Source organism: Ursus maritimus, unplaced genomic scaffold (genome assembly GCF_017311325.1).
Source record: "Ursus maritimus isolate PB19 unplaced genomic scaffold, ASM1731132v1 scaffold_23, whole genome shotgun sequence".
Classification (NCBI taxonomy): domain Eukaryota; kingdom Metazoa; phylum Chordata; class Mammalia; order Carnivora; family Ursidae; genus Ursus; species Ursus maritimus.
In genome coordinates this window covers 30,110,283-30,128,208 of record NW_024424786.1, presented here as the reverse complement: position 1 = coordinate 30,128,208, position 17,926 = coordinate 30,110,283, and the positions used below count along the sequence as shown (strand labels likewise).

At 39.1% G+C, this 17,926-nt stretch overlaps 1 protein-coding gene across 12 annotated transcripts in view; it reads right to left on the bottom strand.

The window, feature by feature from the left end:
- The window catches only part of ATG13 (autophagy related 13), a 52,470-nt gene that overhangs the window by 21,248 nt on the left and 13,296 nt on the right, over positions 1–17,926 (bottom strand). For 9 of the 12 annotated variants that reach the window (XM_008701019.2, XM_008701022.2, XM_008701020.2 and 6 more), the window contains 4 exons: positions 4,716–4,797; positions 3,677–3,757; positions 3,119–3,238; positions 904–950 (listed from right to left, as the gene is read on the bottom strand). In XM_008701019.2, the coding sequence (XP_008699241.1) occupies positions 904–950; positions 3,119–3,238; positions 3,677–3,757; positions 4,716–4,784 (317 nt within the window). In that variant the 5' untranslated portion in view covers positions 4,785–4,797. Of the gene's footprint in view, positions 1–903; positions 951–3,118; positions 3,239–3,676; positions 3,758–4,715; positions 4,798–15,995; positions 16,051–17,926 lie in introns of all 12 variants that reach the window. The other 3 variants (XM_040639042.1, XM_040639043.1, XM_040639045.1) reach the window with 1 other exon arrangement.

Genomic DNA, 17,926 nt, shown 5'->3' with positions numbered 1-17,926 from the left:
TAAAGGTGTAATTAGAGTTCTTTGTCAGTTTATCAACAGATTATTAAGGTAAGCAAAAGTTTTACTTTTTTGTGCTCTAGAAACAGGCAGATACCAAAAGGCACCTACTCTATTTTTTCCTAGCTTTGAAGCTGTTATCTACGAAATAAAGCTACACACTTAAAAACAGTAATTCAACATTGCAATTATATTACTGAAGGTGCAAACAATCTCAATGTAGTATCTTATGAGCTGTCTACCTCTATACATCTAATAGGAAGTCTGGCGAAAAGTCTGTTTGGTACTAAAATTTTAGACTGTAACCTGGCAACTGCTTTGTACTTAGGAAAGTAAATAATGCCCACACCCCACGGATGACTTATTAAGATTTTCTTTTGATGTGTTGCTACTTCCTCCATTTTCCTATATACTGTTCTTGAAAACTGAAGCTTCAGGCAGGAAGTAAGCTAATCTGCCTTGAAGGAAGAAAACAGAGAAGGAAAATAACATGCATTTCCAATCTATGATCAACACAGCGTGTAAAAAGGAGTAGTGAAGGGAAATCATATTGGATGTCTGCCACACAGAAAACAGACAACACAGAGCAGTCATGTTACAAGAGCTCGCAAGGGATTTAATCAGAGAACTATCTGTACTCTGGGAAAACAACAAATCCTTTTCAGTCTTTTCTCTGCTCCTTTCCCTGTGGTGTCTAAGTTTCACTGGACTGACCCTCCCGCTGAAGGTCATCTCTGTGCCTGGGCTGGAAGCCAAGCATGAAGCAAATTGTAGCAAAGACCTATTAGCTTTGTTAAGTGGGAAGAACACCCTCCATGACTGATAACAAAGCCCCACTTTTCACATGACGTCATCTGCTTTATCCTCAGCTATCACAACCACGGACCCTAAGACAAAAGCACTTACTTTTCATTCATTTCGAGACACCAAATTTCTAACTCCATGGAATCACCCTGTAGATGGGACAATTGAAAAATACTTCAGCTTTATTTGATTATTTATTTTATTATAATGCACTATACAGTCACTACAAAAATATTGGAAAATATAAAGAAAGAAAAAAAAATCAATTTATAAACCAATCAGCCACTTCAAGAAATTATGTGAGAGGCACCTGGGTGGTTTAGTTAGAAGAGCATGCAGCTCTCGGGGTCATGAGTTCAAGCACCACGTTGGGTGTAGACATTACTTAAATAAATAAATAAATAAATAAATAAAACTTAAAATTTCTTTTTTAAAATGTGAGCTTATACTGTTATTTTTATGACTTTTTCATTAATAAACACAACATGAAGTTTTTCTTATAATAAAATTCTACACCATTTTTAATGGCTGCATAGTATTCTACCATATGAGCACCATTTCATCCCATCAGTCCCCCCATATGTGGACATTTGGTTGTTTCTAATTTTTCACTACTACAAACAACATTGTCATAAATAGCCTTGAGATTAAAACTGTCCTCGCCCTAAATTAATTTCTTAAGACAAATTTCCAGAATTAGCATTATTAGATTAAAGAGTACTCATGCTTCTAAGACTTTTGCTATGGATATCCAAATTGCTCTTTAAAAAGACTAATACTTCAGATGATGGAGAGAGCCTTTCCCTCCAATTCTATAGGGGATATTTTTAGGTGACACCCACTGTTAAGGAATACCTTAACAAGCTCCTCACTTAAAAATCTTTTTAGCTGTGTAACGTCTTTAGCCAAACTGTTCAGTCTTTCTCTGGTACTGAGAACAGACTTAGTCTAGTGGGTGGGAAAGAAAAACAGAAACTAAAGCCAGAATCCTTCAACTCTGTAACATTCCTATGTGCCACTTAGTAAGAAGGATAGTCATACTTTTGAACACAAGTAACCTTATTACCAATCAACTGGAAGAGGGTTATTCTTTTAGATTTGGGAGTAAACTTGGGTTAGTTTGTGAAATACAGAACTTACTTGTTCTAGATCAAATTTAAATATGTATCCTTAATATATATCTTTTTCATCATACTGTCATTTTTAAAAGACGTGATAAATTTTGAATTCCCCCTGCTCCCCAAAATCCAGGAAGGATGAATAGCAGGAAGTATCCAAGACAAGTTGGTACAGTTTTTCTAGAACAATTGGAACATTTTATACTCAGATTCCACTTGGGAAAGGAAAGAGTTCTTCTAGGGATTCCTTTAGGACTCCCTATGGATCGCTAAGGAAAATAATTCATTGTATAAACTGGCAACACAACAAAGAAGAACAGGAAGCTTTGCTTTTTTGGGTGCTAAGGTTTCCATGGAGTAAGTATTGACATCATTCAACAAAATTCATCAAGACCATACTATGTGCCTTTCCAGGTACTGTGCTAGGCACAAGAGATGATTATTTATTTACATCCTGCCTCATTTCAAAAAGAATCTGAAGAACTACAACAATAAATAAGATGTGGCATAACTGCTGACCTCAAGAATAAAAGTGTAAAGTATGAACAGGAACATGTAATGATCGCCTACTGTAAGTTATGTTAGGCACTTTACAAATAAGGATTAAATGAAAAAATATAAAAACCCTTCAAGACTACAAAGTGTCATGTTAGTTTGGTGGTGTTGGTGGGGGTGGGGTTAAGTAATTTGGCCAAAGTCACTGAGCTGAGATCTGAACTTGGGTCTGTATAGCTCCAAACTCCAACTGCCTTTTACTATATCACACAGCTTCACCATCTTGTAGTGGAAATAAATTAATAAACTCACAAGTAACAATATCTTCCTTGATCCTGATGTGAAATAAGGTAAGTAAAAACACATCTAAAAAAATCACAGTACATCAAGTTATATTTTAGAAACAATGTAAACAAAGCACATGGTAAGTCTAAAGAAAGTACTTACCTCTCCCACTAGAAAGGGGGTGAATTTTCAAGAGCACATGAGTCTTGAAGGATGAGTAGAAACATTTCACATATAGTTGACATATAATAAGGACAAAAAGCCTATTCCAAGTGTTTGGGAGAGTAAATAGAAAAAGCATGACCTCCTCAGGGAACGCTAAGTTCAGAGTGGGAAGAGGCAGGAATGAGGCTGAGTTGGAACAGGGTGTGAAGAGCTTTGAGTGCCAAATGAAGACACCATCCTGGCCATCACCTTACCTCAGAAGTCTTGAGTGAGATCTCCACACACATCGATCTCCCGACAGCAGGCAACTGTCCTGCCAGTGCTTTTTTTGCTTCATGTGTAACCTCTGGGATGTCTTTGATTGCTAAATTGAACTAGAAGACAAAAGGGACTTTGTGTAAACACTCACAAGGAACATGATGGCAACATGAAACAGTGAGAGATGGTTATGCTGGGTAACGCAGGCATTGCTTTGAGTGATTAGGGACATTCATTCATTTCTCCCTTGCCAGAAAAGATATCCCACATCAAAGCCCCAAGACTCAGGCTGAAAGAGCTAATGACTTATTATAAAGATTAGTTAAAACGGTATTTTTCTAAAGACTAAGTTTTTCACTTTCTGCAGAAGAAGATGAGAATCAAATAAACCTAGGACTAACATTTGATGACAAACATACTTCAAGTGAATGGATCAAACGGAATTAGATATATTAATCTTATGATTTAGTAATACTATAAATAGTATTCTTTGTAATTGCACTATGTATGATTCCTTATGACAAACACGCCTTAACAAAAAACAGGAATTTTACCCAATCTGAACCCGTGGGGGATGAAGATGAACGAGTACAAATCTTCTCGCCAAGTCGAGCCTGGACAATCACTTGGACAGTCTAAAAAAAGCAAACAAACAAAAGATATCAAAGATGAACAGTCTTAAATTGATTTGACTCACAATCAGGGTTAACACCCTCTGAATGCAGGATTAAAAAGATGCCAATGATCATAACAACACTTTAGGAAAGGACAGGATTTTAAAATTCGAGAACATATTTTAAAAAAACCATGACACAAAAATAATACTGTAAATATTTCTGAGGGCATAATGTCAACTGATTGGATGAATTTTAGTTCAAGGCTTGGGATCTGTAATATTCTCACATGGCAGAAGGAAATTTGCACATGGTGGCTCTGACTTTCATAAAGAAACAAGTCCAACCGTAGGTTTAAATATTCACGGCCGTACACTTATGTAATCATAGTAGATTTAAACCAAGGATTCCACAATTATTCATATCACTTGGCCCATATGGCAAAAGTCTCCCAACTAATTTTACAACCAGAATCTACTGCATGGATTGTTTTTTACATGGCAAACATGAGAAGAAGGAGTGAGAGAGGTGGAAATGATTTTTAGATTTAAGAAAATGTAACTTCTAAGGCAGTTTTAATTCCTCATTTACCCAGAAGGGAACACTAAATGGAAGTTAGACATTTCAGAGTTAGTTGATGCTTTGGGAAAGATGCCCAAAATGCTGTCCATTCCAATCCACAGTCTTTGTTCCCATCCCAAGGGAACATACTGTGCCAATAACCTGGCATAATAGTTTGACATTTCTGCAAACAGCCTTGCAAAAAAAATTTTTTTTTGAACAAGTAGCTGTGGAAAATTGGAAGCTACTTTTTAGTTACACCCCCAGTACCGCCCCCAAACTTCACAGTTTGGTTTACAACAGACAGAAGTATCCCTTAAAATGGGCAAGCTGCAAGCTGTTATTCTATATTTCCAAAAACGGAGAAGCACGGAAGTTATTTCTAACAGTTCTGAGCTCAAGAGAATAGATACATTACCTTGAGGGCAAAAAATTTAATAAACTTGTCCAGGTCCTTTCTGTCCTGGGAATTGAGATCAGTTTCCATTGCCTATAGGAATCTAAAACAGGAAAAAAAAAAGTGTTGAAAAATGTGACTAATATTTTTTAAATTCAAAGCATACAGAGATGGTATTGTCTAGCTGTAAAAACAGTCATGTGGGAGGGAAAAAAATTTCCCCCTAAGATACCAAAGGGAAAAATATTAAGATACTATCTTTTGAGGAAAATAAATTCCTCACAAAGAACTAAAATCTAGGCTGTAAAATTTAATTCCCTCTCTGGAATGGAAATAAAAGAATTTCCTTAACACACACACACAAGAAAAGAACTAAAATCTAGGGACCTAAACAATGCATGAGGACAAGCCATTTTACCTGCATCTGAAACTTTAAGCTTTAAATATAACTTATCTATTAAAAAAAGTTCTACTACCCACCATACTGAGGACTAAATTTTAATAAGACAAAAACTCTGTTAAAACATAAAATGAGGGGCGCCTGGGTGGCTTAGTCGGTTAAGTGTCCGACTCTTGATTTAGGGTCAGGTCATGATCTCAGGGTGGTGAGACTGAGCCTTGTGTTGGGCTCCATGAGAGCTGGGAGACTGCTTGGGATTCTTTCTCCCTCTGCCCCTCCCTCTGGTCGCACACGCTCTTGCACTCTCTCTCTCTCAAATAAATAAAATCTTCAAAAAAAAACCAAAAAATGAAATCATTCGTATTCCTTTAGAAGGACACTAAATCAATTTAACTTTGGGGGGTTTATGGACCCCTTTTGAGAGTCTGATAACAAGACAAGTCCTTTCTCTAGAAAACTGCACATATGTAGAAATGTTTAGATGTAAACTTCAGGGGGTTCATGGACTTCATGGGGCAAATCATAGACCCTCAGGCTGAAATGGTTTTGAGACAGGGCTGGCATGAGGAAGAAAGCATTTAAGGAGAGAAGAACATGAACAAAGAGTATCAGCAACAGAGAGCAAAATGGATTTGGAACTATGAAGTATCCTAGTGTTTTTTGTTTTTTTAAAGATTTTATTTACTTATTTGACACAGGCAGCCAGCGAGAGAGGGAACACAAGCAGGGGGAGTGGGAGAGGAAGAAGCAGGCTCCCAGCGGAGGAGCCTGATGTGGGGCTCGATCCCATAACGCCGGGATCACGCCCTGAGCCGAAGGCAGACACTTAACGACTGCGCCACCCAGGCACCCCCGAAGTATCCTAGTTTTTATGAAGGACTGTGTATGGCTAGGGAAATAGTATGGCTGGTTGGGGCCAGATCATGAGAATCTTGAATGCAATGTGAGCCTGATCTGTACCCAATACAAAAGAAATGGGAACTCAAGACTTTTGAGGAAAGGAATTAACACAAACAGAGTGCTACCATCATCTGAATGGTGCTTTAGAAAGATGGCTTTGCTGGCTATTGTAGAACAGTTTTGAGTATGAAAAGCAGGGAGACCAGTTAAGTCCTTGGCAATAATGCAAGCTTGTGGTCAAGTTTGAAAATAGTGCGGATGGGAGATATTTTAAAAGAAGAGCTGACGGGATGGAAGGACTAACTAAAAAAAGTTTAACAAGGTTTCAGTTAACAATAAACAGGAAGCTAGTTTTAAGGAAAGGTATAAACAGAAGAGAGTTGAAAACAGGAAATTTTAAAAATTGAGATATAATACCATACACAAAAATAAATTCAAAATGGATGAAAGACCTAAATGTGAAACAGGAAACCATCAAAATCCTAGAGAACACAGGCAACAACCTCTTTGACATCAGCCACAGCAACTTCTTACTAGTTACGTCTCCCAAGGTGAGGCACGGGAAACAAAAGCAAAGATGAATTGCTGGTGGGGCGCCTGGGTAGCGCAGTCGTTAAGCGTCTGCCTTCAGCTCAGGGCGTGATCCCGGCGTTCTGGGATAGAGCCCCACATCAGGCTCCTCTACTGGGAGCCTGCTTCTTCCTCTCCCACTCCCCCTGCTTGTGTTTCCTCTCTCACTGGCTGTCTCTCTGTTAAATAAATAAATAAAATCTTAAAAAAAAAAATGAACTACTCGGACTTCATTAAGATAAAAATCTGCACAACAGAAAAAATAAAAACTAAAAGGCAACCTACGGAATGGGAGAAGATATTTACAAATGACATATATGCAAAGGGTTAGTACCCAAAATCTATAAAGAACTTATCAAGCTCAACACTCAAAACACAAATAATCCAGCTAAGAAATGGGCAGAAGATACGAATAGACATTTTTCCAAAGAAGATACCGATGGCCAAAAGACACATGAAAAATTGCTCAACTTCACTCATCAAGGAAATATAAACCAAACCTACAATGACGTATCACCTCATACCTGTCAGAATGGCTAAAATCAACAACACAAAAAACAACAGGTGTTGGTGAGAATGTGGAGAAAGGGGAACCCTCTTACACTGTTGGTAGGAATGCAAATTGGTGCAGCCACTCTGGAAAACACTATGGAGGTTCCTCAAAAAGTTAAAAATAGATCTACCCTATAATTCAGCAATTGCACTACTAGGCGTTTACCCAAAGGATACAAAAATACTGATTCGAAGGAATACATGCACTCCAATGTTTACAGCAGCACTATCAACAATAGCCCAATTATGGAAAGAGCCCAAATGTCCATCAACAGATGGATAAAGAACTTGTGATGTACACACACACACACACACACACACACACACAATGGAATATTGCTCAGCCATCAAAAAGAATGAAATCTTGCGGGATGCCTGCGTGGCTCAGTCAGTTAAGTGTCTGCCTTTGGCTCAGGTCATGATCACAGGGTCCTGCTGGGATTGAGTCCCACATCAGGCTCCTTGCTCAAGGAGGACCCTGCTTCTCCCTCTCCCTCCCCATGCTGTGCTCTCTCTCTGACAAGAAAGAAAGAAAGAAAGAAAGAAAGAAAGAAAGAAAGAAAGAAAGAAAGAAAGAAAGAAAGAAAAAAGTCTTGCCATTTGCAATGATGTGGATGGAACTAGAGTGTATTAGGCTAAGTGAAATAAGTCAGTCAGAGAAAGACAAATACCATATGATTTCACTCATGTAGAATTTAAGAAATGAAACAGATGAACATGAGGGGAAAAAAAAGACAAAGACAAACCATAAAACAGAACTACAGAGAACAAACTGAGGGTTGCTAGAGGAGAAGTAGATGGGGGATGGGCTAAATGGGTGATGAGTATTAAAGAGGGCACTTGTGATGAGCACTGGGTGTTATATGTAAGTGATTAATCGCTAAATTCTACTCCTGAAGCTAATATTACACTATATGTTAACTAGAATTTAAATAAAAACGTAAAAGTACAAAAAACCCAAAAAATAAAAATAAATAAAAATGGGGTATAACTTACATGAAGTGAAATGCACAAATCCTGGGTGTACAGCTCAAAAAATATCTTGTTTTCATTTCTATTTCAATAGATATTTTGTTTGTCTACATCCATATAATCACAATTCAGATCGAGTTACAGAACATTTCCAATAATCCAGAGAGGTCCCTTGTGTCCCCTCAGTCAGTAAACCCACCAAAAAGTAATCATTCTTCTGACCTCTATCATCATAGATCAGTTTTATCTATTTTGACAAATCATTCCATTTATATAAATGGAATCAAACAGTACTAGCTCTTTTGTGGGTAGCTTCCTTTATTCAAGCCATGCCTGTGAAGATCATTTATAATGCTACATGTAGAAGTTTATTCTTTTTTTCATTGCTTATGTAGCACTCCACTTCATGAATAGACCACAAACTATAAATTCTAGGCAGATAAACATTTGGGTTGTTTCCTGTTTTCAGCTATTATATTTTTACACAAGTCTTTTGGTGGATATACACACTCCATGCCATCAGATGTAAACCCAGTGGTGTTAATGTTGGGTCACAAAGTATACATATTTAGTTTTAATAGACAGGGGCAGTTTTCCAGAATCTGTACCAATGAACACTCCCATCAGCAGTGTATGAGAGTTCCAGTTGCTCCACAGCTATACCACTACTTGGTGCTACTAATTCTTTAATTTTAGCCATCCTGGTAGAGGTGTGGTAGTAACTCGTTTAATCTGGATTAAACAATTAATGATTAAATTAGTGATTAAATGATCACTGAATTTCCCCTATTAGCACCTTTTCATATGTTTACTAGCTATTTGGAAATCCTCTTTAATGAAGTACTAGTTCAAGCCTTTTGCCCATTTAAAAAATTAGGTTATCTTTTTTTACTGAATTGTAGAAGTTTCTAAAACATATACAGTGGATTTAAGTACTTCGTTGGATATGCACTATAAATATCTTCTCCCAGTTTGTGTCTTGCCTTTCTTAAGACATCTGTTTCTTTTCATGAGAGTCTCAATATACTAACAGACAAAGGCCAGACTACTATATAAAAATAGAGCTCTGACCTACAACCTGCAGGAACCAGCCCAGGGAGGGAGCCAAACTAATATCCCCACTATCTAGCCCAAGAAGCCAACATACTATCTACAGCAACCAGTCAAGAAGTCTGACTATCTCTTGCAACTAACTAGTCCAGGAAGCCAAACAATAACCCTGTAAAAACTGACCCCAAACAGTCAAGACTTGTGTAATAACTGACAGGTCCCCTAATTTTTGTCCCTGCTTCCAACTTAGGACCAACCACAGAACGCCAAATACTTATCCCTAGACCACCACACAGGATGGGCCCACTTGTAGTTAGGCTGCCTACAGCTTTCCCATGCTAATAACCCCGAAGCAGGACATATCTGAAGTTTTCCCTTTCTTCCACTATAAAGTTTCCCACGGGTCTACCTGCCTTTGAGTCTCTGCCAACGCAAGTGATGGTGGCTCACTCCCCTGCTATGACAAGCTCTGATTAAATGGCCTTCACCTATTCTCATTTTGTGGTGTTTATTTCCACATTAAGGACAGCCTTACCGAGGTATAACTGATAATAAAAAATATATTGGAACTGTAAGACATGGTAAGTGTTTGTTTGTTTGTTTTAGATTTTATTTATTAGAGAGAGAGAACATGAGCCTGAGTGGGGGGGAGGAGCAGAGGGAGGACAAGCAAACTCCACGCTGAGCATGGAGCCCGACTTGGAGCTCAACCCTACAACCCTAATATCATGACCTGAGCCGAAATCAAGAGTTGGACGCTTAACCAACTGAGCCACCCAGTCGCCCCGATACGCGGTAAGTTTTGACATCTACTTGTAACTGTAAAACCATTACCACAAAACAGTGAACATACCTATCCCTGAGTTTTCTCATATTCCTTTGTGAATCCTTCCTTCCAGCACCTCCTCAACGCCCCATCCCTGGGCAACCACTACTATGCTTTCTATCACTATAGATGTCTATCTGCACTGTCTAGAGTTTTATATACATGAAATCAGTCAGTATGTACTCTTTGGCTTCTTTCACTTAGCATAATTATTTTGAGATTCATCCATATTGTGTTTTGTATTCACAGTTCATTTCTTTCTATTGCTGAGTAGTATCCTCTTAATGGAATCTTTTGATTAACAGAGGTTCTTAATTTTAATAAGTCAAATTTCTCAACTTTTTTTTAAGATTTTATTTTATTTATTTGACACAGAGAGAGACAGCCAGAGAGAGAGGGAACACAAGCAGGGGGAGTGGGAGAGGAAGAAGCAGGCTCCCAGCAGAGCAGCCTGATGTGGGGCTCTATCCCAGAATGCCGGGATCACGCCCTGAGCTGAAGGCAGACACTTAACGACTGAGCCACCCAGGCGCCCCTCTCAACTTTTTTTTAGCACTTCTTTGTGCTTTTGAAAAGTTTTTTGCTGATCTCAAAGTCATGAAAATCTTCTACGTTTTCTTCTAAAAATGTTATTGTTTACCTTTCATGTTTATATTCATGATCCAGCATAAATTAATTTTTCTGTGGTAGAAGTTTGGGATCGAGGTTCATTATTTTTTGACAATCAGTTCAGGTTATTTAGTAGGTTGAATTAGAAACACCAGAAGATCAATCTGAAAATATCCAATTTGTAACTAATGGAAAGGTTAAGACTGAGGTTAAAGTTGGAGAGAGCAGTAGATATTCTCCAAAAAGAAGGAATTGTTTAATAATGATAACAGTAGATGAAATCACCATGGAAGATAACAGGGAAATAACAAAGGCCCCAGGAAAATACTGACATAAAAGAAACATAAAGAGAAATGCCAGAGCTTATCAGAGAAATAGGAAAAAAGACTTCTGGGCAGTTATCACTGAAATTGAGAGGAAGTGAGTTTCAAGATTGAAGGGATGGTCAACAATATATAAATTCTTGTGGAGGAGGCAAAACTTTACCTCTACCCCCTCAGGTTTTCAGCTGAGCCTCTTTAATAAAAAGATTAACAAGAGGGGCGCCTGGGTGGCACAGCGGTTGAGCGTCTGCCTTCGGCTCAGGGCGTGATCCCGGCGTTATGGGATCGAGCCCCACATCAGGCTCCTCTGCTGTGAGCCTGCTTCTTCCTCTCCCACTCCCCCTGCTTGTGTTCCCTCTCTCGCTGGCTGTCTCTGTCTCTGTTAAATAAATAAATAAAATCTTTAAAAAAAAAAAAAGATTAACAAGAGAAAAACAGTTTATTAACACCTGCAGTGCACATCTCGTAAGAGAAACCTCAACAGAAAAATAGTTCAACAGTGTGCCTCAGAACTGTGGCTTATATGGGATCTTCAAAAAAGAATGATCAAGTTGTAGAGAAACGACAAGACAAAGGAAAGCAATTCTAGGCTTCCAAGGGTGGCAAACTGTGGGAAGGTAAATATATAGGAAGAAACTAATGGGGTAAGGTTGTTCGCAGATTCCACCCGGGCCTTCTCTGAGCTGGTAAGAGTCTGTCCCTAGGAAAAGGAGAGTTTATCTCACCTTCAGGCAGAAAAGCAGAAGGTGAAGAAAGGTTCTCCTGCATCTGCTGCTTAACTGCCTTCGGATCAAAATAATGTTTATGTCAAAGAGGCATATTTTGGAGTGACGCACTCTGGTTTCCTTCATTCTCAAGGTGAGAGAAGGCCGCTGGACTTGGCCTCGTGTTGCTAATGACCTTTGAGAGGATCACTTCTTAAGAGTGGAGCTGGTTCAGCTGGATTCTGAGAAGTTAGACAGGAAGAGACCTCAAGCTGCTGTGAAAAAGATGTTTTCTATAGCACAGGGCTACCTGAGCAAATTTATGGGGGAGGGGGGATAAACCAATAAAGGAGAAATAAAACACCTGAAAAGAAACGACTATGGGACTCATATGCCATAGTATAGAGTCCACTGTGATTAAGGACAGGTTAAAGCCTGAAGTGATCCAAATTATAAAGGACTTTATCTTTTGGAGCCTACCATTTATATGTTCCACAGCATTTGAAGCACACACCCACTTTCAGACCTTCCTAGCTTTAGTTAAAAAGAACAGGAACAAATGTTATGGTAAAAATAAAAAGCCTTTTAAAGGGTTAAATCACTCAAGGCCCTGAAGCAACCACAGTAACAGATCTGAGATAAGAACAGTGCTGGAGGATTGTACTGCCCTTATTTTATACTGAAGTGGGGAATTGTGTTCCCACCACCAGAACATCTACCAATGCAAACAATGACTCTTGTGACTTTTTGTACTGCGGTAAGCACTAAAAGGATTATGTAATTAGAGTTAGTTATTGAGCCAAAAGGGGTGAGCTCTCCACTGGGGAGAAAGTTATCTACAGCATCAGAGCTTGTTGTTCCCTTAAGGCCTAGCCTATCAAGCAGTTAATTCATTCTTTACAATATAAATGTTACATAAAGTTTACCCTATGCCTTCTTTTTGCAAAATTCCTTCTTTGAGTGTTCCAAGGACTTTAAAGGGAAATTTGGAACAAACACTAAAAAGAGATCTACAATTTTTCCCTTTTTTCTGCCCTTTACTAATACTAGCCAGTTACTAAATCCTTCAAGTTCTTGCTTATACAAAATCCTTTTGCAAGTGCTACATTTTCATTTCCAAAGAACCACCTTAATCCAGGTCTCATTTCTTATCTGGAAGAGACTCACTTGGTTAGTTACTCTATATTTGAAGGAGATCAGGATATGCCATCCCAAAATAAGCCACTTTGGCATAAAGATTATTTTAAGCTGAAGACATTTGAGATTCAACAGATGTAGAAAGAAACCTTCTTGGGCTTCCCTTATCTGACTAAAAGCAGAAACTTCTGAAAAATGAGGACAGCCATAAATTCCCATTTCAGGCTGGCATGTACTCCCAAGAGAGAGATCACAAGTCCCCACTCTGGGGGAGTTTCAAGGTCAGGAAGAAGATGGAAAGACCATTTGCAACTACCTAAACAAATATTATCACAAACTTTCTTATCTCCCATTTGTTCTCCTAAAGACTCATTTGTCTTTTCTAAAGAAACTGACTTGTTCTTCCCATAAAAGTCTTTTATCCAGGGCGCCTGGATGGCTTAGTGGGAACAGTGTACGACTCTTGGTCTCGGGGTTATGAATTTGAGCCCCATGTTGCATAGAGAGATTACAATCAATCAATCAATCAATCATTTTTTAAAAACCTTTTCTCCTAGGCCCCCTTCTCTTACTAAATTAGGCACTAAGTACAAATTCTAATCACCTGGGTTATTCATCACTGAGTACTCCTATGGTTGCTAGTCTCTAGTCAGTTTAAATTGCAGGCCCCCAGGTACTAAACATTAAGAATGTATAGGAAAAGTTTTCCTCAACACCTTCCTCTAGGTTACACTGTAAACCTTAGGCAAAATGCTAAAAGGTTACTGTTAAGTAAAGCCTTGTATCATTATATTACTCCTATGCTCCAGAAATTTTGACAAACTCTTGAGTCTGACCTTCAAGATTCCCCATACAAAGTCAGAAGGGAAAATAAGTGAAATTTTGAAAAGGTAATCAGAGGCTGCTAGCACTTTAAAGAAAGATCTTGGTCACTGAAATTACCAAATAAATCGTGATCCAGAATCAGTGTCCAGTCCTTGGATGTATATGCTCAAAAAACTAATTTTATTAGTCCAATCAAGGTTCTGAAGACAACTTCAGTTACAAGAGACAGTTTATATACCATAAATCCTATTTATTATTTGAAAAATAAAACTGCTAAGCAGACGGAAAGAGAAGCATCAAGTGATGAACATACTGCCTTTCCTAAAAGGTGGCCATTTTGTGAAACTAAAATTATTTCAGAAGGTTACCTGGTTATCATCCCACTATGAGGTTCATGTATCTTTCTCTACCTCAGGGGTAGGCAAATTGGGATTCCACCAACAAGGGTTTAGAGAGGGGTGCCTGGGTGGCTCAGCAGGTTAAGTGTCCAATTCTTTGTATCTGTGGGTCCTCAGATCAAGCCCTGCACCAGGCCCCACACCCAGTGGAGCCTGCTTGGGATTCTCCCTCTCACTCTGCCACTTCCCACCACCAACGCACTCACTCTCTCTCAAAAAAAAAAAAAAAAAAGCCTACAGAGGCTTCCTACCTGACAATGTATTTGGCTTTCTTTTCTTTAGACACTGCAGACCATGGCCTACATTAGTCATTGTCACCAACACATTATAACTGACTAAAAGCCCGTTTACATTAAAGGTGCAGATGCCCTGATAGGGTGGGTTTTAATGCACTGCATCAGCTGCCAGGGGATTGAGCCAAGTAGGGCTTTTAGGTTATCACTTAGTTCAAGTCAAGGCCATTTTACCTCTTAGCATTATAGTGTCTCAATTATGTTGCAAACTCTTCTGCAAACTTTTAAATTTCTTATCCCTTTCCTGATAATATGCTGAATATGTAAGTTAATCAGAGCTACTTACCACCTTCTTTATTAAATTTTTCACCCTAGGGACATAACCTAATTACTATGTATAATTTCAGATATTTACAAAAAATTCTATGTGGTTCCCACCAACATATATTTGATTAAATTTACCAAGTGTTACCTTCCATAAAATGGCTTAATTAGGTCAAAAATATATTTACACATCGTAATCCTCCCACAAATACTGCTGTCCCCTCATCAACACCTATTTTCCCCAGACTCATCACTTACAGCTTTTCCTGCTGAGAAATAACCTCAATTAAGGCCTTTCTTCAAGACTTACACAACATTTAACAACAAACATTTTTTAATGGGCTTTGAAGAGCAATTTCAATTCAACAACATTCTCTGCACATCATTTTCCTTTTCCCCCCCTTTTCTTAGAGAGTGAGAGAGGAGAGAGGAGGGAGGAAGGAGAGGGAGAGAATCTTAAGCAGGCTCCATGCCCACCAAGCAAGTGTGGAGCCTGCTACAGGGCTCGATCTCATCACCCTGAGATCATGGCCTGAGCCAAAATCAAGAGTTGGATGCTTAACTGACTGAGCCACCCAGATGCCTCCATCATTTTCATTAATAGAAAAGCATAACAACAAATAACTCTTTAAGGTTCCCAAAGTGTTTAGAACATATAGAGATTTATACCATACTAAACTATTTTTATAAACAGGTATTGAAACTATAATAAGTGAGGGGCGCCTGGGTGGCTCAGTCGTTAAGCATCTGTTTTCGGCTCAGGGCGTGATCCCAGCGTTATGGGATCAAGCCCCGCATCGGCTCTTCTGCTGGAAGCCTGCTTCTTCCTCTCCCACTCCCCCTGCTTGTCTTCTCGCTCTCTGGCTGTCTCTCTGTCAAATAAATAAATAATCTTAAAAAAAAAAAAAGAAAATATAAGTGAAATGTGGTATATATATATATATATACACACACACAATGGAATATCATTCAACCTTAAAAAGGAAGGAAATTCTGACACATGCTACAACATGGATGAACTTTGAGGACATGCTGATAAGTGAAATAAGCATGTCACAAAAGGACAAATGCTGTATGACACCATTTATATGAGGTACTTAAGAGTGGTCAAATTATCACCATAAAGTATAATAGTGGTTGTCTGGAGCTGGGGGAGGAGAGAATGGGGAGTTAGTGCTTAACAGTACAGACTTTCAGTTTTACAAGATGAAAAAGTTATGGGGATGGGTGATGGGGATAGCAGCTGCATAACAATGTAGTACCACTTAACTATACACTTAAAAATGGTTAAGGTGGTAAATTTTATGTTATTTATATTTTAACGCAACAATGAAAGAGAATATGCCATTAAATAAATTCTCCTATTGTTATGTAGTAATGGATGTAGATAATCATCAACATCCAAATATTAGATAGAAGACTCTACATCACTGCTCCAGTGCAAAATATATAATCAACTAAGGGAAAAGCAGACTTACCTGGATAGGCAGGTTCTCTAGGTCTCTGACTTTCATACTGAAATGCTCATTTTAACTTTAAAAAAAAAATTGAGTTCTACTTAAATAGGTAGAAAAACATTTATCTCAACTATCTTCCCAATCCCCCATTAAGAGCAAAGAAATATAAAGGTTGTAAATAAAAGCAGAAAAGGGGGTGCCTCCATGGCTTAGTCAGTTAAGCATCTGCCTTTGGCTCAGGTCACGACCCCAGGGTCCTGGGACTAAGCCCCAAGTTGGGTTCCCTGCTCAGGAGAGAGTCTGCCACTCCCTCTGCTTCTGCTCTCTCTCTCTCAAATAAATAACATCTTCAAAAAAATAGTAGAAAAGAAAAGAAAAGAAAAGAAAAGAAAAGAAAAGAAAAGAAAAGGCAGAAAAGGAGATAACAAATGAAAGATATCAACAAAATATTGGGGGGAAAAGTGAACAGACTGGTTAAAACATATAAAGGTTTCCATGCTTATGTTTATTTCTGCTCACTCCTAAAACATCATTAAAACCAAAGGGGGGGGCAGGGAATGGGGGAAGGGCTTAAAAAGCATACAGGGACCAAAAGAATGGGCATGGAGATAACGGCATCACAGTTCTGGGAAAACAGAAAACAGAAGGAACAGATAATTGAGCAGAGCAGAGCTGATATCCCAGCCAGCCATGGGAGAAAACCCTAAACAAAGCAAGCTCATTTGAACCTAAGAACCCAAGACAGGCTAAGGAATGAGAGTTACCAGATCTATCTCCTAAAAGCAGAATGGCAGATGGGAATGAAACAGGAAGATTATTTTATTAAAAATCCATAGAAGAAGCAGTCAGAACCTACTCTGGGTCCTACACCCCTTTCATAACCCCATTCAGGGCAAAACCGCTCTTCCTCCCTAACGTTCAACTTGTTGGAAACAATCAAAAAACATGCTAGACTTTAATGATCAGGTCTATATGAGGCACTCCGTTCTGAAGAAAAGATTCACAGCAGCCATACTCCCAGTTTTGAAGGGGGAAAAAACCACTTTATTGATATCATCAAAATCTAATAGAGGGGCGCCTGGGCATTTCAGTCAGTTGAGCATCTGCCTTCGGCTCAGGTCATGATCTCAGGGTCCTGGGATCAAACCTCATGTTGGGCTCTCCACTCAGCAGGGAGTCTGCTTTTCCATCTCCCTCTGCCTCCCACTCGTGCTCTCTCTCTCAAATAAATAAAATCTTTTAAAAAATCTAATGGAAACAGGAAGAAGAAAAGGGAAATTTGCATAGGTGAGGGCAATAGTAAGCAGTAAAGGAGAATAAGACAGAGTTGTAGCAAATCGGTACTTACAACATCCAACCTCATTAGCTGAACCTCCGCGGAGACAGCCAGGCTGGAGTCCCGACAGAGACACGGGTGGAGTGTCCTCCCCTCAGGTGAGACTTCCAAGTGAAAATCCCCATAAGGACTGTATTTATAGGGCAAATGACAGGATCTGAAGCTAAACACTTGTTCACCTACGTGCAGTTTGGAGCGAGCAGAATTCCTATGTTATCATGTCTTAACATCTTCAAGGAGCCTGGGCCATATGTGCTTGCCTCCCCTCCCAATTCCATTCTGGGGGGCCAGCCCAACCTGGAGCAGGAGGAGATGTAAGGCAAAATTTACAGCTCTTAGCGTCCAGACCAGAAGGGCCAGTTCTGACCTGGAGGCCAGCTAATGTCAACTAATCAGGCTCCCAAGGTCACTTATCCAGCGCAAGTCTCACAAACACTCTTTAGCCTGTCTGTGTATGTGCAGGTCGGGGTGGTTGGTTATGCAGGACAAAAATCATAGAAATCTCCATCCATACAGTACACACTCCCACTCCCATCTCTGGAGTCCTGTTCTTCACTTGGCTTGAAAAACACTGGCAGCTATGTTGGAGGCTTTCAGCAAATGACTGGTGACCCTT